Source organism: Girardinichthys multiradiatus, chromosome 23, assembly GCF_021462225.1.
Source record: "Girardinichthys multiradiatus isolate DD_20200921_A chromosome 23, DD_fGirMul_XY1, whole genome shotgun sequence".
NCBI lineage: Eukaryota > Metazoa > Chordata > Actinopteri > Cyprinodontiformes > Goodeidae > Girardinichthys > Girardinichthys multiradiatus.
In genome coordinates this window covers 49,817,373-49,834,836 of record NC_061815.1, presented here as the reverse complement: position 1 = coordinate 49,834,836, position 17,464 = coordinate 49,817,373, and the positions used below count along the sequence as shown (strand labels likewise).

Genomic DNA, 17,464 nt, shown 5'->3' with positions numbered 1-17,464 from the left:
TACTCCAGCTTCATCAGCAGGCCTTTCATGGTGGTACCGTTTAACCCGCAACAGAACTGTTGATCCAACACTCCTGCCTTTCTTTTCAAAGTGAGAGGGAACAACCTTGAGTCACCTAAACATATGACTCGTCCTGCATGACTGAACTACGTACTGTAATATGGATACATGGAGCAGGAAGTTTTACCTTCAGTGTCTACTGATGTTTAATTGTAAAATAATGCAGAAAAGCAGATTAAATGCTGGTTTAACTTGTAAATCGGCCCACATAAAATCAGCCCATTTGTGTCTGTCTGTGATCTGGAAGTGTATCTGTGAAGGCACAAACTGTCGTGTGTTGTATGTAGAATAGAAACGGGGACTGTTTCTTTACATCTCATAAAGATCTCAATGAAACTTTGAAATCAGTGTTTGTTTATTTGTAGCACCTGCTTGTCTCACACCGAGCTTAAAGTCGGTGTTACCATAAACTCTGTGTGTGATGGGATTAACGGGTCGCTGCAGTTCTGACGACATGGTAATCCGTCCAAGTCCTGTGTTGTTACCTGTGAAACTCTGCTAACGTGTTTGGGGCCAGACAATCAGGAACCCAGGTGATAATGTAGGGATTCAAAGGAAACATAATTATAAAATAAGTCTTCAAAAAATGAAGGATTTACAGTCTCAATAAATGATTCATATGCCTGGAACTTGTTCACACCAGATTTAATGTGACAGACTATAGTGCATAATTCTGACATGGAAAGAAAATAATAGGTGGTTTAAAAAGTTTTTATTTACAATTCTGAAATGTTTGGTGGCCATAAGTATTCAGCCCGCCTTTACTCTTATACCACTTAATAAAATCCAGTGTAATCCATTGCTTTTATTAATCCGAGTCAGTTTCTGGTCTCAGAGCTTCTTTAAAGAACAAACAGCATCATGAAGACCAAGGACCACAGCAGACAGATCAGGGAGAACGTTCTGGTTCAGTTTAAAGCAGGGTTAGGTTCTACAACAATATCTCCCAGAGTTCTGTTCAATCCACCATCTGAACATGGAGAGGAAGGACCACCCTGCAGACCTACCAAGACACGGATGTTCACCTAAACTGACAGAATGGGCAAGGAAAGCATTAACTACAGAAGCAGTCAAGAGGTCCATGGTAACTCTGGAGGAGCTGCAGAAATCCACAGCTCGGTTTGGGGAATCTATCCACAGCAACTATTAGTCGTGCATGGTCAAGAAGAAAGCCATTGTTGAAAGAAAAGTCATGAGAAGTCCTGTTTGCAGTTTCCCTTGCAGCCATGTGGGAGACAGTAAACATGTGGAAGATGGAGCTCTGCTCAGAGGAGACCAAACTGAACTTTTTGGCCTGTATGCAAAACGGTAGGGATTGTATAGGAGAAAACTAACATTGCACCTCATCACATGGGTGGCAGAGTATGATGTATTTCAGTAGGGATAGGGAAGCTGGTCAGCTATTGAGAAGATAGATGGAGGTAAATACAGGACATCCTGGCAGAATTTGTGTTAGAATGGCCTAGTCAAAGCCCAGACCTAAATTTAATTCATATATGGCTAGACTTTTAAATCGATGTTTACAGATGCTTCAGTCTGACTTACTGCTATGATGCAAAGAAGAACGGTTAAAGAACTTCACTTTTATTTATCACCAGGTCCAAAGACCATTTCTGGAGTCATTTATCTCTTGTCACTTTAAGATCGGAGGCTAAAGCTCGTTCCTGTTCAAACTGTTTGGTTGAAGAACGACATAGAGACACCAAAGATTGATATTGACTTTAAAGATTTGTGATAAATGCATTATATACCCATCATGGTTGAACGTAGTGAAAGAAATATTTTTTATTTCTTTTTCTGAAATGCGTTTTAACGCGTTGTCGCCATTGTATGATTTTTCAAGATGTCCGATTTGCCACAAAGAAACCGGAAAAGGCGTTCTAACTGTCGTCACTGCGGCTCGTGTATAAATAGGGCCGTTCTTCCCCTCCGCCATCTTGAGATCAACGCATTGTTGAATTCAAGCAGCTCCTACACAGCTCGCCATTTCCTTCATTTTTTCTGAAAATGAGTGATCAGCTCTGTAAGCTCTTCGTCGGTGGACTGAATGTGGACACCGACGACGATGGCCTCCGCAAGCATTTCGAGCAGTACGGCACCCTGACCGACTGCGTGGTCGTCGTGAACAAGCAGCTGCAGCGCTCCCGCTGCTTCGGCTTTGTTACCTACTCTTCGCCGGAGGAGGCAGATGCCGCCATGGCTGCCAGGCCGCACACCGTCGACGGCAACGCGGTGGAGGTGAAGCGAGCAGTGGCCAGGGAGGACGCAAATAAACCCGAAGCTCTGGCTAAAGTGAAGAAAATCTTCATCGGTGGGCTGAAAGACGACATCGAAGAGCAACATTTGACCGACTACTTCTCCCAGTACGGTGAGGTAGAGAAGTCTGAAGTCATCTCTGAGAAGGAGACGGGGAAGAAGAGGGGATTCGGATTCGTGTACTTCACCGACCATGACTCAGCTGATAAGGCGGTGGTGGTGAAGTTTCACACCGTTAATGGACACAAAGTCGAGGTGAAGAAGGCCTTAACGAAACAAGAGATGCAGGCGGCGAGCAGAAACACAATGGCGCCGAGGGGCAGGCCGGGCAGAGGCATGAGAGGCAATCAAAATGGCTACGGAGGCAGGGATTATGGCGGAAGCTACAACTACGGAAATGGCGGCGGTGGCTACAACTGTGGCGGCTACGGAGGGTACGGTGCACCGTACGGAGGCGGTTATGGCGACCAGGGAAGCGGCTACGGTGGTGGCAACGGCTACAACGACTTTGGCAGCGGTTACGGCCAGCAATCCTCTGGTTACGGTCCCATGAAAGGGCCGCCTTTCGGGGCCCAGAGGAGCGCTGCTCCCTACACCAGAGGAGGCGGCGGTGGCGGCGGATACCCCAGGGGGGGCTACGGCGGTGGCGGCGGCGGCGCCTACTGAAATGTGACACCCTGAAACACCCGCCCCCCACTCCCAGCTACACGTTACTCCTGGCCATTTGGACGCAAAACTCAGTCACTAGTGGGGCGTCTGCCGTGAATCCCATCCCTCCCCCACCTGAACCCCCAAACAGGTAGGAAGGCCACTGCCCAGAACACCTGCTTAAACCGAACCAGTGGTTCTTGCTGTTCACTAGGACACAGAATTGAAGAATTACACGTACAGTGATCCCTTATGTACCTACGCCACCAGTGTGAGGTTGTCTTTAGAGTTGAATTATTTTTTTAATTTGCGTTCAGTTGTGTTTGAAAAATGATGTAGGAATATTTTCCTGACACGTTCTTATTTTTAATATTTGCATTTTAAGCAGTTTGATTCGATTTTGTTAAAATTTAGTGGACGTTTAGTGTATTTTTTTCCTTTTAACGTGAGGATGAGCAAGCATGTTTTTTGGTTTTCATAGATGTCATTCTTACTATCAGTTTTGTATAATTTTCTGGGTCATCCAACAAAGAACACCGACTACTGCAGGACTCTAGTTTCCCTCCCCAAACTGTACTTTAAATTCCTCCAAGCATATTAATAGTTTAATCTAAATATTGTTCATTTTTCCATTATCTGTAGCAATATCTATTGTATATTGTATACTTTCATGTGTTGAGAACAAAACCTTATTGTTGAAACATTTTGGTATGCTCATGTATGTTCATTTTAAATAAAACGTTATACCACTTAGCTTAGTTATCTTACTTATTTAACCAGGCTTCAAGTTTATCCACAGGTTTATGAGATCCTCCTTTTGCTCTTTAGTTACATGCCATCGATTCCACAGTTTATTCCTTTACTCAGGTGGGTGAAATGGTTGCAGTCTGCCCACAGCCAATGCATGTAGGCTTTGTAGGGTGAGACCATGTCTTAACTTTCATGAAATTATCTACATGTGGACCTGAGGGCTCTGATAATTATCTTTGATTATTCCTACATTTAGGTGTTCTTACTCGTATTCCTGTAGGCTATCCCAGCCATAATAGCCGTAGCAGTTTGTTTGTAGGCTACGTCAGGACCCTGTTGATTACCTGGGGTCGATTGTGATAGGAGTCTGAAATATCTCTTTAGGATATCCACATCCAGCCAACTAGGTATGTAAATCAACCTGTCTTCACTCTGTGTTGGTCAACCATGTATGGAATATATTTAAGATGGTGCACAAGTGTACCATTGTTTAATCTTATCAGATCACTGCGTCTTTTTATATAGCTAAACATAAATAAAGATGGGGATTATTGTTGCTTAATTTGGTTTACTATGAATCTAAAGTGGGTGGAAGGGGACACGGGTTTGTTTCACCATTTCACTTAATGGTGGAACAAGTAACTGGTGTCTCCTAGAATAATCCTACTTTGCTGTGTTTCTCATAGTTTTCTTTCCTCCCGTCTCCTCCAGGTTGCCTCTGTAACCTGGACTGTAGGCCGTCACCCTGGAAGCGATGGGGTGTGTCTCCATGCTGACAGGGAACCGAAGAGGGCCTGAACCTTCTTTCCCTTCAGGTGAAATACGTTGTTGTGAAACATGACCACTCTTTTTAGGTTGTGGAAGCTTTTCATGATTCAGTGCCTCTGGATCTCTGAATATGACTAGTGCTGATTATCACAGAAGGTGGCACTAAAGATACTTTTTTTTTTTTTTGTAAGTATACATTTTTTTTTACATCATGTAACACCTTGTTTCCTTATATGCAGATGGGTTCTATGTAGTAAGTTATGGGAGTTGATGTAAAACTGAACTTACAACATAAACAATGCAGTGCATCATTTAAAATACACAATTTACACCAAAACTGTAAGACCAAAGCAGAACCAATAGGATGCCTGGATTTGGGCTCTTCTGCAGCAGTCTGATCGATTAGTGACTGAACTGTTCTGAGTTGAAGGGGTCTTCATCTTATCTTCTCTTACTTGTAGGTTTTTTTTCGTGCTTGGCGGTTTCTGATCATCTGAGGATGAGGAGCTTCTGTACTGTTTTTATTATTATTTTTTTTTTTTTATGAATGCCCAATAAATATCTATTTTCATATACCAAAAGACTTGTTACTTTTCTACATTATATTTTGTTTTCTGGAGTTTAAAGAGTTCATTTTATATATATATGAAGTATAGAAAAAATATTGAATTCAAAGCTGATGAAAATCTGCTTTCTGCAAGGAGTGAAGCTAATTGTATCCCCTTGGAAGTTGTGTGGAAAAATTGATCTCAATCCTGCTCTGCACAATGGATCCAGCAGGTCACTATATGGTATGAATATCTTAACCACAATAATAAAACGGTTTTAATATCAAATTCTGATTTTTCAACCCAGTTTTTAACTTTTTTGGAGCAGTAAAGGAAAAGTAAGATGATTAAATTAAAAGATTGTAGGCCGATTGTGATCATATCTGTCTCACTTCAGTTTGTGTCCATAAGCAGTTGGGATATAACTGCAGGTAACTTGTGAATGGAAACAAATATGGGAGATTTTTATACACCTTTGGGAGTTAATTCTGCTGCAGGTAAGAATAACTGCAGCTGAAAAAAGATTTTTCAACCCAATACTGCAAAATTTCTGTTTTTAATTCACAGACGGTTATTTGCTGATGGCTCAAAACAACCATTATGCAATACAGATATGGATCATTTGTTAAAGAGAAACAAACTGCTATAGTAAATATTTAGTTAATGTGATCATTAAAGCTGCTTGTTAGGAACTAGCTTGGATAGAAACCATTATCCTCAGTTTGTTGTAAATAAACATCAAATTCTCCAAAAACAGAAGCATGTCTGGTGACATCACATAAGGCTGCTGAACAATACAACATGAAAGCAGGTTGTGAAGATCATCCGGACAGACTAGAATAGATCAAATCATCCACAATCTACGGGGAACGCCATCAGCCAGGTTGTAGAAACCATGTGGTCTAGTCAGTGTTCCTTTAAAGTCCCACTAATGTTTCCTGGAGCACACGGTACTTCTGCAGAGAAAGATCGCCAGGCAGATGGAGTCAAACTCTGGATCAAACATGCGAGGGTGAAGCCCTTATAACTCAAAGGATCTGTATATTTTGAAATGTCCAGCACAATGCTTGCAGTTTTTTCTTCAATATGCTCTTTAAAAACTGAATGGAGATCCCAACTTTGTCAGTGCAGAAAACAACAGGGCATCTGTCCTTTGGTATTTTCATTTCTTGCAAATAACCATATGTGTTAAACTGCCTATAGTTTACTTTTAACAGACAAATAAATTTTTAAAAACTGGAGAAAAAAAAAACTGGCAAATTGAGTGGTGAAAGTCGTGGCAGAGGAAGAGAAAAAAAATGTTACCTGAGTTACATAACCAGGTCAAAATGTAACCATTTCTAGACTGTTAGATGTTAATGACTTTGTTTTACTTTCTACAGATAAAAGTGTTGCAGTGTTTGACATCTTTTAGCCTTCTTCATGTTGTCAAACAGGCTCTATTTAAATGATTTCTAATTCTATAAGTCTGGGATTAATCAGGCCATACAGAAAATATGTGTTTAATCACTGAGTTCACGATTTGGAAAAGACGGGTTGTATTTATTTCACATAGGGTCGAGAATTCAACATTAATAAATGAATTTATCAGGTGAAATGTTAGTTTGGCATTTATTCAGGGTATATTTTCAGATATTGACGATATGGAATATTTAAATATGAATGAAACAAGGACAAAGGGAATGTGTTTCACACTAGAAGCTACATTAGTCGTATTTTTCTTCCGTGGAAGCATTTCATTGTAACATTTGTGACTGCAATAAATAAGTCATCTGTATTCTTGAGGTCAAGGGTTGTAAAGGAATGGGTCTTTCCTTTTTTTACCGGTACTTTAGAATGCCATTAACCCGTTTTGTTGTAATAAGGCAAGAAAGGGCGGAGAAAACTACAAACGGCAACAAAGGTTAAGATTTTTCGCCTAAATCTCAACGGAACGGAAGATTTTCAAAGCGGTGTAGGTGGAGATTTATTTTAAAAACCGACGCTGACCAATCAGAGAGCGCTACGTCAAACGGTCCGCCCAGACGTTGTTCATTGAAGAAGGACAGGGAAAGTCTCCATTTCCCATCCTCCAGACGAAACCCAACATGACGGACAAATTGTGCAAGCTTTTTGTTGGAGGGCTGAACGTGGAGACCACCAGCGATGGCCTCCGTGCGTATTTTGAACAATACGGGTCTCTGACGGACTGTGTCGTGGTTATGAACCAGCAACTCGGAAGGTCCCGCTGCTTCGGCTTCATCACCTACTCCGCGCCCGGGGAGGCCGACGCAGCAATGGCGGCGAAGCCACATGTTGTCGAAGGCAACAACGTGGAGCTGAAGAGAGCCATAGCCAAAGAGGACGCCAACAACCCAGACATCCTCGCTAACGTAAAGAAAATCTTCGTCGGTGGAGTGAAAGACCACATCGAGGCGGACAACCTGACCGAGTATTTCTCGCAGTTTGGCGCAGTGGAGAAGTCTGAGATCATCTCCGACAAGCAGACCGGCAGGAAGAGAGGCTTCGGCTTCGTCTACTTCACCGACACCGACTCCGCCACCAAAGCGGCGCTGACCAAATACCACACCATCAACGGGAACAAGGTGGAGGTGAAGAAAGCTCTGAGCAAACAGGAGATCACCACCGGCGGCGGCCGCGGGGGAAGAGGCCGAGGGAGAGGAATGCAGAACTTCGGCGGCGGGAGAGGAGGTGGATACGGAGGAGGTTATGGCGGCGGCTACAGTGGGGGTTACGGCGGGAATTACGGAAGTGGCTATGGCTACGGCGGCGGCTACAACAATGATAGCAGCGGCGGCTACGGGAGCTATGGGGGATACAATGAGTATGACAGCCAGATGGGGGGAGGATATAGCAACGGAGACTTTGGGGAGGGCTACGGACAGCAGCAGTCGAGCTACGGCGCGATGAAGGGGGGTAACTACTCCTACCGGAGCGGGGCTCCCTACAGAGGCGGCGGGGCAGGAGGGGGCGCCGGGAGAGGCGGTGGATTTGCTGGAGGTTATTAGGCCGTTTGAAAGCTAAGATGTTCATGGGGACATTAGAAACGAACTTTACATTTACAGCACCATCACAGGTGGGGGCTGAGCGCTCTTTGTCCAGTTGAATTAAATGAGCTGTGCCCATCACCCACTCTGAATGAATGAAACCCGCCTTCTCCACTCAGATCCCATCTGTCCTTTTTGTTCCACTCATTCTGGACTCTAAACCTACGAATTGTGAATATATTTTGTTGTCGTGTATTGAACCATTTGTAAAAAAAAAAAAGAAAAAAGAAAAAAGTGAGATCTATGTATTTCCCTGCTTAAGTCAAAAAAAAATTGAGTTTGTCTTGCAAAACCAGTCGGATGTGATTCTTTTGCATCATAAACAGGTTTTTACGAAGCTGGTGTTGGGCAGCATGGGGTTCTGTTCGAGTCTCCTGGGTCTTAAAAGTGTTCCTACTGAACGTGTCACGGACTATTTTCACCTAAAATTACATTTTTTGCCGTCCGTTTGAGGCTTTTTTTTTTTTTTTTTTAAGAATACTGTTGAGTGTATGTGTTCATTTCACCCCTATGTTGTATTCTGCTTTTATTATTAAAAGTTTTTAATGACTTGAATTTATTTATGCTCTTGGTCTTAAGTTCTCTTCCTCATATTTTTAATTATAAATAAAATTTAAAGCAAACCTTTAGTGTTCCTACAACTACCACTAGGAGGCGGTATATTCAGGTAGAAAATGTTCATTTTAAATACATCCGACCCATTTATACAACACCCACGGCTAAACTATAGTACATTTCTTCATTAAAGGGTTTTCATGAGCTGTATGCCACAATCATCCGTATTAAGACAATAAAAGACCTGAAATATTTCAGTTAGTGTGCAACGAATCTAAAATATATGAATGTTAAATTTTCATCATGACATTATGGAAAATAATGAACTTTATCACAATATGCTAATATTTTGAGAAGGACCTGTATATGAATACATATTGATTATGAAATGGAAAACCAGTGAGATGTACCAGTTCTGACCAGTAGGCAACGAGTTTCTGCATTTTATGCATTAAACACCAAAGGACCACAAATTAAACATTTAATGTCAAAAATGGCCAGAAATCAGTTTAGCTAATATGTTTTAATTCTAAGGTCAGAACTGATTTGAAACATTTTTCTGTTCATGTTTCTTACTTGGAATTTGGATATTTCTAGAAAAAAGAAGTTTTTTGTGACAATACAAAAGAAATGTCCAGCCCCTGATGTAGAAGCATTTATCAGTCAGTGGAACTTGTTTAGGTAAGTTGGAAAAACCTTGTACCACAGCATGAACTCAAAGTGAGTCCTGGGTTGAACAAGTTCTCTTTATGAATAAAGTAAAACTACATTTCCTGGTAAAAATCTGGACAGTGTGCACTGTTTTTTAGTATCTAGGAACATGCATAAGTTAATGTTAGTCATGTTTTTCAGGAACAGTCAAATAATACACAACAAAAACAGTCTGAAAAATTTCCGCTTTTGTTAAAGAACTGTTAAGTATTCCTACAGAGTTATTTATTGCAGGTAAAACATGGATGTCCTCGCATGGAAAAAAAAACATTCTTGTGACATTCAATTCAAAAATACTTTATTAATCCCAAAGGGAAATTAAATGTTGTTATAGCTCATATTATGAAGGTTTCCTCAAAGAGCCGTTGTAGATGCTGATGGATGTGAGCAGGAAGGATCTCCTGTAGCGCTCCGTCTTACAGCAGATCTGAAGAAGCCTCTGATTAAGACACTCTGTTGTTGTAGGACAGTCTGATGAAAAGGATGCTCAGGGTTCTCCATAATGTTCTTCATTTTATGAAGAATCAGTCTTTCCACAATGAACTCCAGAGGTTCCAGAGGAGTCCCCAGAACAGAACCAGCCTTTTTTATCAGCTTGTTGAGCTTTTTTAAGTCCCTGGCTCTGATGCTGCTTCCCCAGCAGATGATGGTAGAAGAGATCTGATTCTCCACAACAGACTTATAGAAGATCTGCAGCATCTTGCTGCAAACACCAAAGGACCTAAGCTTCCTCAAGAAGTACAGTCTGCTCTGTCCCTTCTTGTAGACAGCTTCACAGTTGCATCTCCACTCTAGTCTGTTGTCCAGGTGAACACCGAGGTATTTATGCTCCTCCACCACCTCCACTTCTTCTCCCATGATAGAAATAGTTTTTGACTTATTCCTGTTTCTCCTAAAATCTACAATCATCTCCTTTGTTTTAGTCACGTTCAAAATGAGATGATTGTTTCCACACCATGCCACAAAGTGGTCCACCACCTTCCTGTACTCAGCTTCTTGTCCATCTCTGATTCACCCCACGACTGCTGAATCATCTGAGTATTTCTGCAGATGACAGGAGTCTGTCATGTACTGGAGGTCTGAGGTGTTCAGAGTGAAGAGGAATGGTGAGAGACATATAGACCTATTTTTAAGTAAGTAAGTAACAACAATCCAAGTACTTCTTTTTGATATGCTTGTTAAAGTATGCAGTTAGTAGCACAAACAGCTCCGCTGTTACACAGAGCCCCCAAACTAACAGGGGGCCCCCGAGAGCCCTTTTCACATAGTATCTCAAAACTTCAATAGTTCAGGTGGCAAGAAGAAGCCTACTTTAAGCTTTCTGAATAGAAAATTTAAAAACATTTAAATTCTTATGGAATTTAAAATCAAAATGTTTTTAGAATTTTAAAAATATTGTCCAATCAAACAGAGGAAAAGATGCATTGTTTATAGTCATCATTTAATGTTGCAAGTCAGATGTTTTGTTTTTTTACATAAAAATTAATAACATGTCATCATCAGACTTTTTACTTGCTTTACTATTTTGTGGTAAAATGTTAATTATTCAAGATCAAATCTATCTTCCTGAAAACATGCTTCCACCAGCACACGCCTTCTGAGACATTACAAAAGGTACTGGATCAGTTATTTTTAGAACATCCATTTGTATTTTTCCTGTAGTTTTTTTCCCCCTTTATTAACATGATGTTGTCTTCACAATCAAATTTCTTCTTATGACCTTCTTTAAGGCATGTTTCTACAAAATCCGAGTGGCTTCATTAGTGGATAGTTTTAGACATTGACCTTCTGGATGATTCTCCTATCTCCACAAAAGAGCACTGGATTGCTACCTTAGTGTTCCACTGGACCTCACTTGATTAGGGTCTACCTGTGATAAACTTGGAGCACATTCCCTCTATACAGTCACAGCTGACAGCATACCAGAGCACAAACTAAGCATGAAGTTGAAGCAAGGGTCTGTCAATCTCCAAGATCAGATTGTATTTAATCAAGAACCTGGCAAAGGATACAAAACGATGTAAAGACCACTGTTCACAACCTCCTGAGGTCTGCATTGTTTGGAAGTTAAAAAAGTTTGGACCCACCAGGACATTTCTTGGATCTGACTGCCCGACCAAAAGAGCCACGACCAGAAAGGTGACCAAGAACCCAGTAGAGCTCCAGTGTTGTGTGGAGAAAGGAAACCCATCCAGAAGCATCACCACTGCTAAAGGTATTCATCAATAAGGCTTTATGACAGAGTGGCCAGATGGAAGCCGCTCCTCATTAAAGGTCACATGACTGCCCACGTGGATTTGCAGAAATGCATCTTAGAGATGATAAATTGTGTGGTCTTATGAAACCAAAACAAAACTTTGTGTCCTGAACTCCAAGCATGGTGTCTGAAGAAAAAGAAATTTCTTCAGGAACAGTCTGTGGATGTTTTTAAACGGCCCGGCCAAAGCCCAGACTTAAATTCAACTGAACATCTCTAGAAAGACCTAAAAATGGCTGTGATGATCCAAGACTGGGAGGACATTTCCTAAAGCAGGTATGCCAAGCTTGTAGCTTTACTGTACAGCTTATACTAAAAATATTTTTTCAGTCAGAGGGGACATTTGGTCTATATACAGGTCCTTCTCAAAATATTAGCATATTGTGATAAAGTTCATTATTTTCCATAATGTCATGATGAAAATTTAACATTCATATATTTTAGATTCATTGCACTCTAACTGAAATATTTCAGGTCTTTTATTGTCTTAATACGGATGATTTTGGCATACAGCTCATGAAAACCCAAAATTCCTATCTCACAAAATTAGCATATCATTAAAAGGGTCTCTAAACGAGCTATGAACCTAATCATCTGAATCAACGAGTTAACTCTAAACACCTGCAAAAGATTCCTGAGGCCTTTAAAACTCCCAGCCTGGTTCATCACTCAAAACCCCAATCATGGGTAAGACTGCCGACCTGACTGCTGTCCAGAAGGCCACTATTGACACCCTCAAGCAAGAGGGTAAGACACAGAAAGACATTTCTGAACGAATAGGCTGTTCCCAGAGTGCTGTATCAAGGCACCTCAGTGGGAAGTCTGTGGGAAGGAAAAAGTGTGGCAGAAAACGCTGCACAACGAGAAGAGGTGACCGGACCCTGAGGAAGATTGTGGAGAAGGGCCGATTCCAGACCTTGGGGGACCTGCGGAAGCAGTGGACTGAGTCTGGAGTAGAAACATCCAGAGCCACCGTGCACAGGCGTGTGCAGGAAATGGGCTACAGGTGCCGCATTCCCCAGGTCAAGCCACTTTTGAACCAGAAACAGCGGCAGAAGCGCCTGACCTGGGCTACAGAGAAGCAGCACTGGACTGTTGCTCAGTGGTCCAAAGTACTTTTTTCAGATGAAAGCAAATTCTGCATGTCATTCAGAAATCAAGGTGCCAGAGTCTGGAGGAAGACTGGGGAGAAGGAAATGCCAAAATGCCAGAAGTCCAGTGTCAAGTACCCACAGTCAGTGATGGTCTGGGGTGCCGTGTCAGCTGCTGGTGTTGGTCCACTGTGTTTTATCAAGGGCAGGGTCAATGCAGCTAGCTATCAGGAGATTTTGGAGCACTTCATGCTTCCATCTGCTGAAAAGCTTTATGTAGATGAAGATTTCATTTTTCAGCACGACCTGGCACCTGCTCACAGTGCCAAAACCACTGGTAAATGGTTTACTGACCATGGTATCACTGTGCTCAATTGGCCTGCCAACTCTCCTGACCTGAACCCCATAGAGAATCTGTGGGATATTGTGAAGAGAACGTTGAGAGACTCAAGACCCAACACTCTGGATGAGCTAAAGGCCGCTATCGAAGCATCCTGGGCCTCCATAAGACCTCAGCAGTGCCACAGGCTGATTGCCTCCATGCCACGCCGCATTGAAGCAGTCATTTCTGCAAAAGGATTCCCGACCAAGTATTGAGTGCATAACTGTACATGATTATTTGAAGGTTGACGTTTTTTGTATTAAAAACACTTTTCTTTTATTGGTCGGATGAAATATGCTAATTTTGTGTGATAGGAATTTTGGGTTTTCATGAGCTGTATGCCAAAATCATCCGTATTAAGACAATAAAAGACCTGAAATATTTCAGTTAGTGTGCAATGAATCTAAAATATATGTATATTAAATTATCATCATGCACAATATGCTAATATTTTTAGAAGGACCTGTACAGGTATTTGTCAAAAATGTAAACGGCAACAAAAAATAGGTCAGATCAGAAATATTTACAGTGCACCTTCTTGGAAATGTTCTGCAAGTTGGTGATTTGTTTAAATGAAATAAATAATCCTCACACAAAGAAGTGTGAGAACATTTCGACGTGATCACAAAGGCCGTTATTGTCCTGCACTTTTTGCAGATTGAGTGACTCTTCTTGTAAACATACCAGCTTTGAGTGAAAAGCAGCGGCGGTGTTGTCGGAGTGTCTCCTCTCGCAGATAGACGATCTGCGCTGGATGCCCGGGCAGCGATCTAATGCCTGCTGTGCTGTCTGACTCTGGGAGGATGGACGGTGTGTCGTTAGGGTGAGTTGGCTCAGCGCTGGGGATTATTTAGCAAAGCTGCGATTCAAGCTGCTTCTGCATCTACTGGAGAACATTTTAGTCCACATGACCCACAAATCCAACACGGACAGTCCCACCAGCTCCTTCCCAGTAAGCTAGCCGTGGTGGCTGCCTAGCTTCGGTTAGTTTGCTAGCATTGGCCACAGTTAGGTGATGCAGTTCAATTCTAAGCAAAGTTACCTCGCTGATATTCGGGAAATGTCACGTTTTGTTTGCCAACAAATAAAAAACTAAGCTGCCCCAACCCTGAAGTCAGTTTAAATTGTGGTTGAGGCGACGTTTTATGGCAGTTAACGGCTACTCTAAGCTCCTGTTAGCGCTGAAGTTCAAATAATTAGCGATGCTAGGCGCTAGCCAGCCTGTTACTGCTCAGTAGAAACAACTAATGGCTTCTATTTGCTGGCCTGTGTTAGGTCGACAGCCTTTGATTATAAGTGCAGCATTATTGTTACTCATAGTTTAGAGCCATTCATTTTCCCAAAGGGCCACATTATGTTGGCAGGATGATTGGCTGTAATTCCAAAATATAATTAATAATAAACTCTGACGTATGATCTAGCCAGTTGTTTGTAAAATCACAAATACATCTACATCCCAATATCTGTGTGCAGTATATTATAATATTGCAGTAAACTGTTGGTGATGAAGTTATGGCCATTGTGTTCCAAGTGTCAATAATTCATGCTTTGCATACAAGCAGTACATTTCATCTGCTGGATGGAGTCTCACCACATTAGATGGCTACAGTAGACACTGATGATGGTGCCAGTGAGACTGAGGTCACATATCGGAAGCATTCTAATCACAGATTCAAATGAATAATTTTGAACTCCAGTTCAGTTTTAAGGTTTCTGGATCTGATGCTGCTACAAGTGAAGGCAGATAAGATTGTATTGTCCTCAGCAGGCGTTAAGAAGCTCTGCAGCATCTTGCTGCAAACACTGAATGCATCCATGTGTTGTTCAAACTTCTGCATTCTGTTTTCCATTTCATCGTTTTGGCATTAGCCGACATTGGACAGGACTGTGCTAATGTTGCTATCCAAACAGCAAAATGACAGTAGTCGCCTTCAGACACAAGTGTGGTTTTCAAAATAAAAGCAGTACATCTGGTTTTGTCTGGGAACACTTTATATTGAGCAACATGGGCCAATCCAGAACATATGAAGAACCAAATGTTGTGTTTGCAGATCATTTAAGTGCTGAATTGACAAAATATTAAAATATCCTCTTAATGTAGTCAAAGGTTATCAGAAAACAAAATATGTCTCTTTTTTTTCTTATTGGGTTGTAGGAATTTGCTTCAAGCATTTTGTCATCCTGCCATCTTTCTTTAAAGCTGATTTAAAAAGCAATCCTACATTTGTCTAACTTGTTGGTCCATCCTCATCTATCTCCACTGATCCAGACACTGCCTCTCATGTCTTACCAGTCTGGTGGCCACACCGGCCTCAACACGTCCAAACTGCACCACAGATTCAGAGGAGGACACGGTGAATGGAGGGATTCACACGTTTAACCAGACACACATGATGAAAGCCTTCCAGCTGATGAACGATCTGAGGAGGTGCGTAGCCGTGCGGAGCACACATTTTATTGTAAATAATGCTAAATAAATCATCTGTTTCTCCATCACTGCCCATCCTTCAGTAAAAAGATGCTGTGTGACGTCCAGCTGGTGGCGGGCAGCGTTGAAGTGCCAGCTCACAGGGTGGTCTTATCATCCTGTAGCCCCTACTTCTGTGCCATGTTCACAGGTATCGGTGTGTGTGCATGCGTGAGTGAATCATGTTTGTAAGTCTGCTGTCAGTCTGAGGTCTCACGCTTGTCTGTGTACAGGTGACATGAGCGAGAGTAAGGCCCACCAGGTGGAGATCAGAGAGGTGGACGGCCAGACTCTGAGAAAACTGGTGGACTATATTTACACTGCTGAGATAGAGGTTACAGAGGACAATGTCCAGGTGAGTCTGTGTGGGAAAGACCTGTTTAAAAGGACAGGAGGTGATGTTTCTTAGCAAAAAGACCAATTTCCACCGTAGGGTGGCTCTTCGTGGCCATAATTTACAACCCTCCATTTTCACTGGGGCTGCCGTTGACTAATTGTTTTTAATTTAATGTAAAAAAAAAAAATCTCCAAAAACCAAAAGCAATTTCATGTAGCTGTATCATTTTATGATGCAAATTAGGCATTTAATGTATTGCACAAAAAGCTGACTCCAGCATTACAAAAATAAGCCCTTATTATTTGTGTGGTTACTAACACAAAGCCTTAATATTCAGGATGCTATGAATGTCAAAGATTACTGATAAACCTTTTTAAAACCCAATATAAAAATGGAGATCAGTTGTTTTCATCAACTGATTGTATTATTTGTTTTGTTTGGAATAGATTCATTCAGATATTTATCCATAGTTTCATTATAAATCTTTTCTTGCTTGCATTGTGTTTAAAGATGCATCTATATGGATAGTTGGTTGATGAGAGGGCTAGACTATATCAGATTGTTTCCTTCAAACTACTCCTTTTCATACAAATCTTTTGTTCACATCATCATGTGACGCGTTCATTTTAAATTGTAGACGCTGAAATAAACTGATACCAATATAACCAGGGACTCTCCTCACCCAGAAAAACATACAAAAGTCATTCTTGTTGAAAATTTTAAGAAATCCAAAAAGATTCGTTCTTAAAAATCATTTCTCAACTAAAATATTGATGTCAATAAATTATTATGGTTGACATCATTATGCTGACTAATCACCGCAGCAATTTTTCCCACCGTATCGAGGTAAAAACATGGATGTTCCCTAAACTGCCCTGAACCACTGGATAAAGACAGAGAACAATGGATTTTAGGTTCCTTAAAATGATTTGGTCAGCCATCTGTGTAGACGCAGGGAATAAATCCTCTAGTCAGAGTCCTAAGCTTTATGTTCTGAGGCCTAAATAATGGATCATTGTCAGATTCTATGATTCAAAGCAGTGAGGCATGCTGCTCTGTGTGTGTGTGTGTGTGTATGTACACACAAGCCGGTCCGATTTATGAAACATCTGTTAACGTTAAACGTTTCCTCTGACATCAGAGAAATGTTACTTCATCAGCCCTGATGCAGGCAGTATCTGTAGGATGAGCGAGTCGGTGGGCGTAATTTCCATCAACCGGATGGTTCTGTTCGGTAGTGGGAATGAACCCAACAGCAGAGATTTGTGGGTTTTGGTGAGTAAGTTTGGAGGGGGATAACATTTCAGGAAGCACCTGTAGAGATCTTCTACCTCTTCTGTTTTTTTCCATGCATCTATTTCTCAGCTTTCAGGGGGCCAGAAATCCAAACCAATCAATCTTTTCTGTTTTTCACATTTTTCCTTGTTTACAGTTTGTGTAATTAAGTCAGAAATACCTCTGGGTTAGTCAGAACTTCCTGTATGTTAAGCAGGAAGCCAGAAACAACTGCTTTGACCTTTCTCTGTTGTCTAGCTCTTTGTTTTGTTCAGCACTTTCAGTCCATGTCAGAGTGACCCAAACGAAGCT

At 41.5% G+C, this 17,464-nt stretch overlaps 3 protein-coding genes across 8 annotated transcripts in view; all 3 read left to right on the top strand.

The window, feature by feature from the left end:
* Positions 1 to 1,991: 1,991 nt before the first annotated feature.
* On the top strand, positions 1,992 to 5,057 carry LOC124860542 (heterogeneous nuclear ribonucleoprotein A0-like). 3 transcript variants are annotated; one of them, XM_047353937.1, is made up of 3 exons: positions 1,992 to 3,115; positions 4,426 to 4,529; positions 4,944 to 5,057. In XM_047353937.1, exon 1 carries the CDS (start codon positions 2,068 to 2,070, stop codon positions 2,980 to 2,982), a length of 915 nt encoding a protein of 304 aa, XP_047209893.1. In that variant the 5' UTR covers positions 1,992 to 2,067; the 3' UTR covers positions 2,983 to 3,115; positions 4,426 to 4,529; positions 4,944 to 5,057. The 3 variants fall into 3 exon arrangements, with proteins under 3 accessions (XP_047209893.1, XP_047209895.1, XP_047209892.1); XM_047353939.1 differs by adding an exon at positions 3,971 to 4,121 and having other exon boundaries at positions 4,426 to 5,057; XM_047353936.1 differs by having other exon boundaries at positions 4,426 to 5,057.
* A 2,002-nt stretch (positions 5,058 to 7,059) lies between these two features.
* Positions 7,060 to 8,632, top strand: LOC124861016 (heterogeneous nuclear ribonucleoprotein A0-like). The gene has a single exon (XM_047354646.1). The coding sequence runs from the start codon at positions 7,118 to 7,120 to the stop codon at positions 8,036 to 8,038; it is 921 nt and encodes a 306-aa protein (XP_047210602.1). The 5' UTR covers positions 7,060 to 7,117; the 3' UTR covers positions 8,039 to 8,632.
* A 4,985-nt stretch (positions 8,633 to 13,617) lies between these two features.
* Positions 13,618 to 17,464, top strand: part of klhl3 (kelch-like family member 3) — a 21,935-nt gene continuing 18,088 nt past the window's right edge. For 2 of the 4 annotated variants that reach the window (XM_047353882.1, XM_047353880.1), the window contains exons 1-4: positions 13,748 to 13,896; positions 15,343 to 15,501; positions 15,585 to 15,691; positions 15,774 to 15,895. In XM_047353882.1, the coding sequence (XP_047209838.1) occupies positions 13,847 to 13,896; positions 15,343 to 15,501; positions 15,585 to 15,691; positions 15,774 to 15,895 (438 nt within the window). In that variant the 5' untranslated portion in view covers positions 13,748 to 13,846. Of the gene's footprint in view, positions 13,897 to 15,342; positions 15,502 to 15,584; positions 15,692 to 15,773; positions 15,896 to 17,464 lie in introns of all 4 variants that reach the window. The other 2 variants (XM_047353879.1, XM_047353881.1) reach the window with 2 other exon arrangements.

Coding starts and splice junctions, on each gene's coding strand:
- LOC124861016 (XM_047354646.1), top strand. CDS start 7,118: ATGACGGACAAATTGTGCAAGCTTTTTGTTGGAGGGCTGAACGTGGAG.
- LOC124860542 (XM_047353937.1), top strand. CDS start 2,068: ATGAGTGATCAGCTCTGTAAGCTCTTCGTCGGTGGACTGAATGTGGAC.